This window comes from Urocitellus parryii, chromosome 4 (genome assembly GCF_045843805.1).
Source record: "Urocitellus parryii isolate mUroPar1 chromosome 4, mUroPar1.hap1, whole genome shotgun sequence".
NCBI lineage: Eukaryota > Metazoa > Chordata > Mammalia > Rodentia > Sciuridae > Urocitellus > Urocitellus parryii.
Genome location: NC_135534.1, coordinates 140,344,434 through 140,359,644, shown reverse-complemented (window position 1 = coordinate 140,359,644; position 15,211 = coordinate 140,344,434). Strand labels below are relative to the sequence as shown.

General features: G+C 38.5%; 1 protein-coding gene across 2 annotated transcripts in view; it reads right to left on the bottom strand.

Annotated features, from left to right (window-relative positions):
• Positions 1 to 2,512: 2,512 nt before the first annotated feature.
• The window catches only part of Cemip2 (cell migration inducing hyaluronidase 2), a 76,022-nt gene continuing 63,323 nt past the window's right edge, over positions 2,513 to 15,211 (bottom strand). For both annotated transcript variants that reach the window (XM_026389259.2, XM_026389260.2), the window contains 5 exons: positions 14,721 to 14,940; positions 11,755 to 11,853; positions 8,524 to 8,678; positions 4,837 to 4,940; positions 2,513 to 4,489 (listed from right to left, as the gene is read on the bottom strand). In XM_026389259.2, the coding sequence (XP_026245044.2) occupies positions 4,293 to 4,489; positions 4,837 to 4,940; positions 8,524 to 8,678; positions 11,755 to 11,853; positions 14,721 to 14,940 (775 nt within the window). In that variant the 3' untranslated portion in view covers positions 2,513 to 4,292. The remainder of the gene's footprint in view (positions 4,490 to 4,836; positions 4,941 to 8,523; positions 8,679 to 11,754; positions 11,854 to 14,720; positions 14,941 to 15,211) is intronic.

Here is a 15,211-nt window from a genome sequence, read left to right as displayed (position 1 = left end):
ATAAAATATAACTCTTCTTTTGACTTTTTCCAACTTGTTGTTATTAAAAATATATAAATAATTATTAGTTCCTTATAGTGCTACAGAATACCAGACAAGTAGCAATAATGCATCATACATCTTAAAATAATCAGAAGAGCCAGCCAAGGTGATGGCCCTATAATACCAGCTACTTGGGAGGCTGAGGCAGGAGGATCACAAGTGCACGGCCAGTCTTGGCAACTTAGTGGAACCCTGTCTCAAAATGGAAAAGGAAAAAAAAAAAAAGGTTGACTAAGAGTAGAGTTCAGTGGTAGAGAATCCCTGGGTTCAATTCCCACTATTAAAAAAAAAAAAAATCAGGAGAGGAATTTATACTCACCATGAAGAAAGGATAACAGTTTAAGGTGGTGGGTATGCTAATTGCCCTAAATTGATAACTCCCCAATGCATGTGTGAATTATCACACTGCAGTGTGTCTCATGTATATAAATGTGTCAATTAAAACTAAAAACAAAAACCCCATTCTTAGCTCAAAATTGCAGGCAGGGAGCTTACAGGTCATACTTTGCCAACTCTAATTAACCAATTGTGATCATCGTATCTAAGCTTTCCTGAGGATGAATTTTAATTACTTTTCATATTTAGACTCACCATGTTGTCCACATAAAGGAAATTACAGAAAACGCATCTGGGAAGATGTTTTCTGACCCATCCTGTTTTATTTTTGAATAGAACATTTTCACAGCTTGGTAAAGGCTGATGTATGGGGACATCCTGTCGGGCAGAGCTTCTCATTTAGAAATCACAGTTCAATCACGCTCTGATTTTATCAACTAGGAGCAAAACATGTGCCAACCTTTTCCCACAACATGAGGACCTAATTAAGCATTGTTTTTATGGGTTTCTTTCTCATATTGAAGCTAAGTAAGAGTAAATGACTCAAATGGCCCAGCAAATCATGAGAAACAGGTTATCATCTGTGAATGAGGAACTGGGAATGACTTTCCTTCATTATTTTTTGTGCCCAAACCCCCTCACCACCCACATCTTTTGTTGAAAATTTGCTCTAGACCAGAGAGTCTGCTCCCATTTCTAGCAAACTGGGTCATTACCAAGTCCGACAAACAGTAATCATACAAATCTGTCACCCTATTAAAGGTTTTCACCTCCAGGAGAATTTATCAGGTCATTAGGCATAGTTTAATAAGTATCTGAAAACTAAACAAGAAATCTAGAAGAAAAACTCCAATTCTGCCACTCAAAATCAACAAGCATTGTCTTGGGGTATATTTATCCACTGGGAATAACAGAAAAACACACTTGGATTAACCAAGTGCATTCCTTCCTTTTGAAATGCCTTTCAACCAGACTGGCCCAAACATGACTTCATCTCTTAGGGAATAAAAACCTAGTTACCTGAGGCATGAAATCCTCCTTCCCTCGCCTCATTGCCCAGCCCCCCTCAAAACAAAGTAACTCCAAGGCATGAGGACCTGTGAGGAAGTTAGGGACAGAGGAGTCATAGCTCTCTGGCCCCCAGTCTACACATCAGCTTAGCGGCTGCTTTGGAGTCATTTTCCATGACGGGAGGTGCATCTGCCTTTCATCTTCTCACAAGCACTCTCTCATAGCCTCTGAAGATAGCCTATGGCATCCTGGCTCAGGTGGAGAAGCAGGACTCACGCAGCAAAGATGTAAAACACCAGTCTGTGGACAATATGAGAGACCCTGTGTTTCCCATCAGCTGGTTGATTTGTAGCAGCCACATTTCTGGAGCTCAATCAGTTAGTTGCCTCACCTGATAGAAAATGCTTACAAACCTATAAATCACTTTGGAATAAAATTTCTCAGTAGAATTAGAATAGACTGCTAGCTCCCAAAGGCCTGAAATGTGTGTATCAACTTGTAGGTCCAATTTAACAATTGGAGAGGGTTAGTGACTGAAAACTGTAAAAAAAAAAAAAAAAAAAGTTCTATTAAAAAAAAAGAGAGAGAGACAACAAGTGAAACGCTTTGGTTAGGGTTAGAAGTCCCATGAGTAATATAGGAAACTCAAATAAAAATAGTAGATGAAGGCAATTGTGTTTGGATCACAAAAAAATAATAATAATAATAATTACAGACTGAAGTTCAACAGTGGGCCTATTATTGTGTTAGTACAGTGATTCTGAAACCTGGCTTCATATTAGAATCACCCAGGGAGCTATAAAAAAATTCCAATGCCCAGGCTGCACCCCAAACCAATTAATTCAAATCTACAGGGTGGGGTCCAGGCCTCTGTATTTTTTAAAGCTCCCCATGGTGATTCCAATGTGCAGCCAGGATTGGAGAATATGGAGACTATGGTCCCACCCTGCTGATGCTCAGCCTTACAAAATCTACTCACTGGATTTGCTTTCCTTATTTCCGCTAATAACTTCTTTGCAGCTAGAATGCGGAACTTTAAAAAAAAATCACAGAGATTCACAGACACACATGTATAAAATACATGCATACATTATTTTTATTTATTTAACTTAGACCCTGATTATTAGTATATAAATCAGAAAAAACTGAGTGCCTTGAAACTTACCCATCCTCCCCAAATCTTTAAAGAACCAAACTCTAAAAAACACACATCATAGATATTTAACTCATAAAACACACATACACACAAACTTTAATCACTTTCAGGAACCATGATCCAATAATATATTTAATAGGTAAGATCTCACTCATCACTATACAAGGGAAACAACAACAACAACAACAACAACAACCCACACCCAAAAAACAGATAACCAAACTTTGATTAAGACACGTGCCCTTAGCACGAGCACTTACAGTTAGAATGGTTTATCGGTAGCACTTTGAGGTAGCATATTTTGTAAAGTAACAGAAGTCACAGAGCTGCTCTGTAGTGTCTCCTGGACACAGAAGTACAGGCCATTAGCCTTGGCCCTTGGTAGAGGAAAGTGAATTTGTCCATGCTTATTTCCAACGTCCGCCTGAACACCCTTGGCCATCCCTCCACCAGACTTGTGCCTTGTGGGTTTATAAAAACATAAAGGCATTTTGAAGTATCTTTCCTCCTCATGTGCAACACCCAGGCTGTGGAGCCAATCTCCTTTTGCCACACACAGCCCTCACTGGCAGGAGACACAAGATCCCAGTGGAAAGGGAAACTGGGTGTCATGATGCCCTTTTTAATTCCTTAACCATTTAATGCAGAGTGACTCACTCCTTTAAGGCTATGAAGAGGCTCATTTCTCAATATTCGATTCATGATTCTGACCCTTAAAAAGCCTGCCTCCCCCCATCATTCTGGAGTATCATTAAGCTTTCTGATTTTCCTGGCAGGATGGTGAGCAGAGAAGCTTCTGAAAAATCCACACTAAAACATTAACAAAAAACCTAGGTGCAAGAGCAACACCAAGAACACACTTCCCTTGTGCAAGTTAAAAATAACACAAAGTTTACAGTTCAGGAAAACATCCTGCTTCTTTAAAACAAAACAAAAACAAAAACAAAAATGTAACTGCTCAGCTCAGCTCTGCACTTCAAACAAATACACAGTCAAGACAGACTAAGGATTAAAGCTGCAAAAACTGGTCCCAACAACCTCAGACCCTGGTGCAGGTCAAATTTTTGCTCAATGGTCACAGATTAAAGGGATTTCTTGTCCCCCAAAGCCCTTATGACCCAATATATTTCCTGTTTGAAAATTGATTCCTTAGAAGTAATCAATATACAAATGAATAAAAATAGCACATGTCCAGGCAAAAAAAGGGCATGAGCTGGGCCTGAGTTGTCATGTAAAATTCTGTCATTCGGCATCATACAAAATTCTCAAAGGCTTCCCAGAAATAGGGCCCCAGGCATTGCTGAATGAGCCAGACACCCAAATCAACTGCTTTAGGACACAACTGAGCATCAGACTTCAAGTATCCAAGGTGCTACAGTAGCAGGTCCTCTAAAGAGCTCAGGCTGACTCTCAGAAGCCCCCATCCCACCCCGCCATGCCCATTATACAAAATGTTTATACATATATATATATGGTCATTACCAAATAGTAGGGCGCAAGGTGAGGAACAAGAGAACTGCTCTCTGAATACACCAGCCTTACCAAGACAAATAAATCCTTAAACATTTTGTACAACTAGAAGGTGCGCGAACTGGTATTCAAGCAATCCCTTTAAAACTCTTTTCTCCCTTTTTAGTATCAAACAAGAAAACGGTTCTGTTGGGTTAACAGTGTCATTTTTAAATGCCATAAATTAAATAAGTTAGTTCACATTTTTTTCCCCCAGCACTTAAATTATAGTCAGTCTCTAAAGCGCTTTTGAAGCTTGCTTTAACAATTCCAAATCTCTTCTGCGGATGCTTCCGGCCCTGGGACATCCATAATCATCTAGCTGCAAAGGTATGAATTCTTCAAGCACCCCAAGGCCCTGTCCAGCAGGACTGGTAAATAGCTTAGTCCATGATGGTTTAAAGTTTCCACTGAATCCCAAAAATATGGTACTCCCTAAAAAAAAAAAAAAAAAAAAAAAAAGATCAATTTGTATAGTTACTAGTTTCCAGCAAGATAATGCAGAAGGTAAGTCAGGGCTGAGCAAAATGAAGTTATATGTACATATAAGCACTCTACAATTCCTCATATCAGCAAATGAACTCATGAGCTCTTACCAGTCAAGTAACAAACCATATCCCAACACACTTCCTCTAACACTATCCCCTTATGTAGATATTATCTTAATGATGCCCATACCTGCCAAACAAGCTCATGAAAACAGACTGGTAGCTCAATTCCACTGTAAAAGTGCATAGGCTGTTAGCCTCACAAGAACTTGATAGAATAATACAAATACAAACCTTTGTTATAAAGGTGAGCTGGTTTGGCTAATCCCAGAGGTATTAATGAATCTGAAATATTCAACCGCTTTATTTCTCCTCTTGTGCTCAACAGAACAATAGACCTGTAAGTAAAAGTGAGAAAACCGGAGTCAATTCTCATCATCCAGCAGGTATTTATTGAGTACCTTTTTGAACTGAGTACGATATAGAAATTCCAGAAAAAAGCAGAAATCAAAAAGAAAAACAGCTCAGATGCTTTTTTATTCTTGCTGTACAAGTTCCAATTTTCTGGCTCCAGATGGAACTTCTCACTTTACTACAACATAGGAAAACTCCAAAGTAGAGAAAGCAAAAGTTACTGACGTCTGACCCAGAGAGCAGCTAGGACTTGGCTCTTTTAAGGAATAATTTGCTGCTCATGAGAGTACGGCTTTTGTTTTACTTAAGATTCTTTATTTACCTATGGTTTATCATCATAAACACAATCTTCTTTTTTAAATTTTCATTTGTTATATATGACAGCAGAATGCATTAACAATTCATATTACACATATAGACCACAATTTTTCATATCTCTGGTTGTACACAAAGTATAGTCACACCATTCCTGTCTTCATACATGTACTTAGGGTAATGATGTCCATCACATTCCACCATCATTGCTAACCCCTTCCTCCACCTCCCACCCCTCTGCCCTATCTAGAGCTCATCTAATCCTCCCATGTTTCCCCTCCCAACCCCACTATGAATCAGCCTCCTTATATCAGAGAAAAGAAAAGATTCAGCATTTGTTTTTTTGGGATTGGCTAACTTCACTTAGCATTACATTTTCCAGCTCCATCCATTTACCTACAAATGCCATGATTTTATTCTTTTATTGCTGAGTAATATTCCATTGTGTATATATACCACATTTTTGTTATCCATTGATCTACTGGAGGGCATCTAGGTTGGCTCCATATAAACATAATATTAAAAAATAAAAATAAGAGTTGAAAGTGTAGCGCTGTGGAAAGATGCTTGTCTAAGATGTACAGAGCCCTGAGTTCAATCCTCAGGACTACAAAAAATAAATTAAAAAATAAATAAATAATAAAACAAAAGCTGTTCTCCATGGTTTTTGAAAAAAGTTTATATCTTTTAAACCTTGCCATCGTTATCATATAGTAAATCACCATAGTACTCTGATCCTTGTGGATCCTTTTCCTGGTTTAGTTACTATAGTTTCAAGGTTTATTTTAGTATTTTATACTAACAAGTCCCTGGTATTATTGTAATTTATTTAAAGAGTTCCTACTAATACGTTACTGATGGGATTACAAATTAGTACTGCCACATTGGAAAGCAGTATGAAGACTTCTGCAAAGACTAGGAACAGTATCACCATACGACCCAACTATCCCACACTTTGTTTTTTATCCAAAAGAACTAAAATCAACATATAATAGTGATACATGCATACCACCTTTTATAGCAACACAACCTACAACAGTCAAGTGATGAAACCAGCCTAGGTGTCAGTCAGCAGACAAATGGATAAAGAAAATGTGATACACACACACACACACACACACACACACACACACACACATAATGGAGTTCTACTCAGACAAAAAGAAAAATGAGATTATGGCATTTGCTAGTAAATAGATGGAAGCGGAGAACATTGTGCTAAGTGAAATAAGACAAACTCCCATAGTCAAGAGTTAAATGTTTTCTCTCATACGCAGAAGCTAGAAATAAAAAAGGAATACAAAAAGGAGATGTTATGAAAATAGAAGAGATCAGTCAAATAGAAGAGGGGGACCAATGAGGAGGGAGGAGGGGAGGGAAAGAGGAAGAACTGAGGAATGAAGTTGACGAAATTATGCTATGTGCATGTATGAATATATCACAATTCAGTATTGTATTTAATTTCTTAATGTGGGTCTTGACTTTTAGACTAAGACTGTTAAGTTCTGTGCTGGGGTTGATCTTTCTAAAGCAGTGGAACCTCAATTCAAAATTAGCCAGAGGACTGTCCCCAGCAACCCTGAAGACATGACTTTCGTTTATAGGTCAGAATTACTCAGGACTCTGCTGTGAGAACATTAACAGATCAGCTTGCCACCACATGCCACCATGTGCCCCCAGGTATATGCACACAATCACACACATACATGTACACACACGAGCAAGCCTTCAGTCTTCCTAGAAATCACTGCCAGTTGCCCCATAATTTCTCAATACTTGGTTAAAATGCAACATACATACAGGAACACATTCCTAAGTGTCCAAAAGACTTAAGTTTTTGCAAACTTAACATAGTTGCATTACCAGCAGCCAGATCAAGAATTGGTATTACTGATCTCTCAAAAGCCTTTCTTACTCTTTCTAGAAACTACGTTTTTAATGAGTTGGTTTTTAACTCAAATCTATAGGTTAACTTGCAGGACTTCTGTGTTGTCCTAAATATTTGTGGTGAAATTTATATCCTAGACTGTTTTAGGGGAAATAAGTGCATGTGTTTTCATCATTAGGAAAAACTTTGAAAACCTTAAAGAATATGGTAACCTCTCATAATTATCTTGAACCATAAGATAAAACTATAGCCAACCCTCCATATCCATAGGTTCTGAATACATGAATTCAAGCAATCAGATCAAAAATATTTGGGAACAAAACTACATCAGTATTGCATATGAACAGACTTTTTTTTCTTAGTTATTGTTCCTTAAACTATACAGTATGACAATTATTTACACAGTGTTTACACATAATCTAGAGATGATTTGAAATATACAAGAAGATGTGCACAGGTTATATGCAATTATGACATCATTTTTATATGAGGTGCCTGAACATCTTCAAATGTTGGTATTTGCAGGGGGTCCCGAAACCATCCCTCATGGATACTGAAGGATGACTTTATATTACACATGGAATACTGCACCAAAATAATCCAGTTAGTTCATGAGACCTGGTCCTGTGATCTATAAAAAACATAAGTAATAACATCAACTGAAAACGACTTGAAAGCTAGACAGGACTTCACTCCCTGGGAAGCTTATGCTCTTCCCTGAATGGCTGCACTCAGCATCTGCAGCAAAGCTAAGGGGCAGAAAGGACCCTGAGTTCACATCTTTTCCCCCAGGAAAGGTCTGACCAACCCAGAAAAAGAAAGGTTTCTCTCCTGTACATCTTTCTTCAGATATCAACAACAACCAAAAACAGACAGACCAGACACTCAACCACTTAAAAATTAATTTACCCTTTTACAGTCATTTCCAAATGACTTCACTTCCTAAATATAGTAGAGTGCTATGCAAGGGTCAATCAGTGGGACAAAGAAAACTGCCTGGAAAGGTACTTCAAAATGGTAATAAACCTTCTGGGGAGTTGGGTACAACATAGAGCAATTTAGTACTAAGAAGCAGCACAGTAGTGTTCCACACAAGGAACTTTCCTAAGAGCATTCTTATCATTTGCAAAATCTTCTAACATCTCAGTTCTGCCATGGATAAGTAACAGCTTGTCAACTGATTGGACCACACAGGCATCACGCTGAGGTGAAAAGGAATGAGTACCTTTCGCAGAGCCCTGAATGCCCACAGAGTTAAAGACCAGGTAGACATACCAAAGCTGCAAGGTGACCAGTGTTACCTGTGTAGAGGACTCCACATCCTCAAGGTGGCTTATCCCTGGTACAGAGTGAGCCAGACCTACCTTGGAGGGATGCTTGTTTTCAAATACTCTTCCATGCGACTGGAATCAGCAAGAAGGAAAAGCTTTCTTTCTGTCAACCGGAAGGGAACGCTGCACGCATCCACGAGGAGGATGAGGACACCTGCGCTTCGGAAGGGAAAGTCGGTGCCATTGACCTGAAGATACAAAATGTCCTCTGCTGTCATCACTGTTGCAGGAAGATCTCTGGGATAACTGGTCTTTCTAGCCTCTTCTAACCCATGAATCAGACTGTATTTCAAGGACTCGAGTTACATGTTTTACTTATTCTTCCCATCCAATGTCTGAAACTGCACCTTGTTCCTCTAAACTCTACCTACATACTATGCTTCGATCTTTGCTGATAGAGTAAGAGACTCTGAGCCCCACCAAGCTGAGCTGGGTGACCCTTCTGCACTGCTTGGGACCTCATGTCTACACACAAGCACTGTCACTAGGGCAAGAGCTCTACAGTGACCAGGGGCTGGCCTCTGGCTACACCTATATACAGATCACAATCTGATTCATGGAGTTTGAAATATCATTTAAGTCCAACTGTTCTATCTCTTTTAGCTCTAAATATAGCCCTCTTCTGACGTCAAAAGAGCAAAATGGTGCTTTTAAATGAGTTTTGAGCTACATTTTATTTTACAATGATCATGAGCTGAATTTTCATAATCATCCTCTTTAATGGTTTGTGATCTTTTCAAGAAAGAGGCATACTCTGGACACATCCAAATATTATTAAGTTCTCAGCCAGAAAGGAAAAATAAAACAGAGCTGGCTAAATACTAATCCACATGCAATGTGACTCTTTGGAAAATCATAAACTGAACTAAAGTGAGCTAGCCAAGGAGAAACACTCTCACCACTTCACTTGACCTGACTTGGAGAAATTATATTCAAATTTTATTTCTAATCATATTGATCTTCCCAAAATTCAAAATAGTCTTGTTAGTTATGTTTAAATTGCTCTAATCTAGTGAAGAGATCTGGAGATACTGAAGTAAATTTTCTATGTGCAAAGACTAGAAGAGATTCCCTTATTTTTAAAAAAATCTGAATGCTTAAGATTGAAGTACAGCTGGATGTGGTGGCACATGCCTGTAATCCCAGCAGCTCCGAAGGCTGAGACAGGAGGATTGCAAGTTCAAAGCCAGCCTTAGCAATTTAGCAAGGCATGAAGCAATTTAACAAAACCCTGTCTCAAATAAAAAAAGAGCTGGGGATGTGGCTCAGTCATTAAGTACCCCCGAGTTCAATCCCTGCTACCAAAAAAATTTGAAGCACATGTGAGAAAAAAATATATAATGATTTTCAATACACTCCAACTGTTCTTGTGAAAAACTATCCTCCAAAACCTGTTAGTTAAATTAAAACTTTCCATAAAAAACAACGCAATGCCAAGTCCCAGGAAAGAATGCTTATATTATGTATCTGCAAGAGGGAAAAGCTGTTTTTCTGTCAACCAGAAGGGAACGCTGGAGATACACAGTGTCCCTTGATTTTTCCAGGGTCCCAGGCACCCAATGTGCAGTAGTGGAGTCAAACTAAGTCTTCAGACCTTGGGCATAACCTTTCTGAAGGTTTGTTGTTGTTGTTGTTTGGGGTTGGGGGGGGGGCAAAACAATTTCTTCTTCAATTATCTAGTAAGCTATTAGAACAGTGGGCCTCAGCACCTACCCTCCTCCCTTATGCAACCCCCAACAGATGTAATCAGTAGGCTGGGATCAGCCTTCATGAATGCATGAAGAGGCTGAGCTAATAAATTCTATGCTCATAAAATTACATCTTCAGCATCGTACAAAATAAAGGACTGTTAACAAAGGGGAATGAATGTCAATACAGTCTTTAAGAAATCTTTGAACTACATTTAAACAGGAATCTCCTTAATTCAAAGCTATTAAGAAAAATTTAAATTTAAATTCTGGAATTAGATGGTGGTGGTGTTTGCACAATATGAATGTACTTCACACCACTGAACTCAACACCTAAAAATGGTTAAGATGGTAAATTTTGTGTTAAGTGTCTCTTACTACAATAAAAACAAATTGGGAAAGAAAAAAAAACTAAAATTTAACTTTGTCCACATAAAAATGGATTTGTGATCATGTTGTCCACCACTGGGGAAAAACAAAAAATGAACTTCTGAAGAGATCATGTGAGACAGGGTACAGGTCCTGGATGGCTATGAACCGGATGGCTAGATACCTGCTCCCCCAAAGAGCTCTTTACAAGGTGGCTCCCAGGTCAACCTGGTTTGGGATAGGTCATAAGCCAAGGTTCGATTCCCATGACTAACTTGACTCTAAGCCCAAATTCTAGCGTTGACACTGAGACTCATTACTGTACTTCCATTAAACCACTTTAAAAAAGACAGCTAATTCTTGTATTTTCACTTTCCTCACCCAAAAAAAAAAAAAACACTAAAAAAATAGACAATCTCAAAATAAAAAGCTAAAGAAATTTTAAAACCTTCATTCCCCATATCTTGAGAGCTCATTGTAAGTTGAAAATCAAGGTAAAACAGTTTTCTATGTGATGATTGCCTACAGCAAACCAAAGATGCCTTTTCTCTTATAGAAATGAAATCAGGGTCATCTATAACAGTGACTAAAAGATAATGTGAACAAGTGTTAACATTAGCCCAAAAGTAATCAGTCAACAATCCACTTGGAAAAAAAGAATTTTGATAATAATGTATTTCAAAACACATGACAAATGTTTAAAGAGGTTTTTATGCCTCATTGTATCATTTGCCACCAATAATCAAAAGGTTGTTAAAACCAGTGACTACTCTCAGAGTTAATATAGGTCATCAGGACAAAGGATAAAAGCAAGAATCCACCGCAGGATACACACCTGCTATGGTCAGAATGTTGTAGGGGCAACACTTCTGTTGTATTCCTAATTCCTGAAGTGATGGTATTAGGAAGTGGGGCCTTCAGAAAGTGATCAGGACATGAGAGTGAAGCCCTCAGGACAGGGACTAGTGTCCTTAGAAAAGGAACTCAAGAGAGAACCCAACCTTTCCACCATCTGAGGACACAACAGAAGGCACCAAGATATAAGAACCAGAAAACAGGTCCTCCTCAGAGGCCACATCGACCAGTGCTTTGACCTACCTGTGTGCTGCCCAGCTGCCAGAACTGAGAGAAACAGGTTTCTGTTGTGTGTAAGCCACCCGCCTCACAGCAGCCCAAAGAGACTAAAACAACACAAGACAGTACTTACAGAAATAATAGATGGGTCTCCGCGCTGAGTCTCTGCTTTGCTAGGTGACTGAAATTGCACAGGGAGGTAGCTCTTGTGAGGATCACTGGTAAACACCACCTAGATAGGAAGAGGTTCCATATTTAAGGTGACTATATCTTCTTCCCAAAGGGTCCATCAAGAGAAACTCAATTATATTATTAGTGCCATTGTGTTTCTGTTTCTGAGATTTCTGTACATATTGCATAACCTAGAACTCCGTTTTTTAAAAATGTTTAATACAAAAAGTGTAGTTTTTCCTTTTCTGAAACAATCTGTTTCGAACAAATATAATCTTGTTGACAAAATTAATTCAGGGGCTGGAGGTGTAGCTTAGTGGTAGAACATGGGCTCAGTATGTGCTAACCCCTGGGTTTGATTCCTAGCATCCTCCCCTCAAAAAATTCAGTCATTTCAGTAAATGACTTAATAAATACGCATTAAATTTAAATTATTGTAAACATTTGGGGCAGATACAGATACAAATCTTTTTAAAAGTTCTTTTCTGATTAATTATCATGAATTGGGGCTCAGTCATTCTAGGATTGAGGAAAGAAGTACATACAACAAGGGCTACTCTGTTTAAAAATTTCCACTGGCCTTGTACATAACCAGGTCTCAGCACACCTCTGTGACCTGCAGAGAGTCTCATGACAGAGCCACACCTAGGGACAGGCCCTCATTTCTCCCTAACCTATCACATTCAAGAGGCAGGGCCCCTCCCTCACTTCCCCATGAGCTCTGCACCTTCTTCCCCACACCCTGCCTTTGTGATTCCTTTTCCTCATCCCTTCCACTCCTCCAATCTCGCCCCACGAGGCTGTCTGCTCATTCAAACACTTAACTCTCACATAATTCAACACTTCAAAGCGTATTTCCTAATAAATCAATGTCAACAACTTTTTTGCAAGAATAATCATCAGAAGACTACGCAGCATTCAGAATCTGGACATTTCTTTGAATTTCAGGTTTGGAGTCAAAAGTTCATATGAATTTTCCTACTTACTTCTAAATACATGTGTTTCGTTTTGATATTCAAAATAAAAATTCCTCTCAAACTTCCAAGTAAAAGTGATATTCTCAAATACTTCAAGTATTTTGCAACTGAACAAAGTCAGTACTTAAGACATTAAAAAAAATTATGATCAGTGCTTCTGGCACAAGAATAAAGAATGCTACATGTTAATGCATGAAACTGTTTAATGAAATAAAGCCTAGTATGTTTCCAAGGATGACTTAATCATTGTCACAAATAATGCTGATTATAAGTTATATAAAGTCTCTTCAGCAGCATGCAGGTGTAGTTCAGTGGTAGAGAGCTTAACTGGTATGTGATGGGGCTCTGAGTTCAATCCCCAATACCACACAAAAGTAAAAATTAAATAAAGTCTCTTCAGCAATGAAGAACTTTCTGAACAAATCCAACTCAAGAATGAGGCTGGAAAAATTAAGTCTCTCACAAAGATTATCTCAAACTATCACTTTAACAGTCAAAATACTGCATAGGGGTTAGGGTACAGCTCAATGGTAGAGAGTGTGCTTAGCATGTGCAAGGCCCTGGGTTCAACCCAAAATACCACAAATAAAGAAAAAAGAAAGAGAAAACATGCACCAACAAAGGGCCTGTAGACATGTACATATACCAACAAACTCTTCATATACACAAGGCTTTTTCGTTTTGTCGGTTTGCTTTTTGGTTTTACTTGTATGGGAGAATATAGGCAACTCAAGAGTATGGGAGACTGAGATTGTGATAGGAGTTGCCATTAAAAACAACAACAACAACAACACTCATTCTCTATCCTATTGGGCAGCATAAATCCATCTTTCTCTCCCTGCTTTCTCTGCCACAAAGCCAAAAACAAATGAAAAGAGAGAATGAAATAAAGAATTTATGCAGTGAGAGATTCTGTTTCCTCAAATTCATCAGGCTGATTAGAAATGAAAGCTCAAGCTTTAGAAGTTTTCTCCGTATAAGTATGCACTTCTGTGATAATTCAATTCTTGCTCTAAAAACCATCTTCAGTAGAACTCAAATGTGAATAGAATTAGAATTACCTGCAGGACAAGCTGCAGGCTGCTGGGCCCCTGACCCAGAGCTGCTGACTCAGTAGGACTGGGGTAGCCCAAGATTTCCCACTTCTCACAAGTTCCCAGAGATGCTGCTGCTGCTGGTTGGGGGGGCTACACTTTGAGGACGATTACCTTAGCCCATATTTGTTTTGTGAAGACTAAAAATGAGTCGGGGCAGTATTCATTCTGTATTTCTTTTTCACTTGGAACTGGTCGGATTCCTTTGGAACCCATTCATATGTGGAATTTAAGCACATTGTTTGGGTTTATTTCCACTGCCATTTTTGACCCAAGATCTATTAAAATATAGTAGTCTAATCAGAAATCTATCAAAGGAAGCATTTTTCACTTCTAACCAAAGTCAGTCTGTTCTTTGAATTACAAGGAAATTTAATAGCACATGCTTCAAAATTAAAGAGTGGCTTTTCACCTAAAAAAAAAAAAAAAAAAAAAAAAGGAAACAATTCTCACACAAGCTGCACATTTTGAGGAGAAATTTCACACTACCAATAAAACAAAGCATTTTTATATCACTTTTTGATGTATAAACCAAGTAGCAACATGGTAACAGAATCAAATCTGGGAAAGAAAAAAGGATGGCCAATATAGTAACCTCTAATTTCAAACTATAAAAGCCACAGCTAATCAGAGTAAACTGATGTCTCACAGGGAACAGGTACTTTTGTAGTTTTGGACTACTTTGGACTACTTTGCTTCTTATAAGGATCACATTCTAGAATAGGCCCCAATTTAGGAGACACCAGCAAGTGTTTATAAATTGGTAACACATACGTTTCAAAGAAAAGTGCTCCTATTCCAAAGAAACCCCCTGATTTTTGCTCCCAGACCACAGCCCACTCTTCTTCCTTATTTACCTGGTGAGTGCCACAGCCTTGACAGAGTCTGGTGAGCATGGACGGCATGCGCTTGACCACTGATGGCTTTCTATAATACTGTGGATATGCTTTGGCCATGCAATTACTGACGTCTTTTGAGTCTGTTGATGCCACGATCTTGACTCTTTCACATCCCTGAGATGAACAGTAACTGTGGCCATCCCTGTGGCTTTTGGCTTTGAGATACAAAAACAGTAACCTGCACAAAGCAAAGAGCAACCCATTTGGTGTTAGACTTCCTCTCAAAAACTTATAAAATTCCTCAAATCAACTCACAGCCAAAGGGATTTCTCCAATAAGTAACTTTTTGTTAGAAGAAAAATTAATTGCAAAACCAATCGAATTGTTTCTCTTTCTTCCCTGTCCTTGTAGGGTATTAAGTCAAATGCAGTACTGCTTTGGAAAATATTTCAATTCTTTGATTCAGTCATTCTGGAAGATATCAAAGTTGATTTCTGGTTTAAATTAGT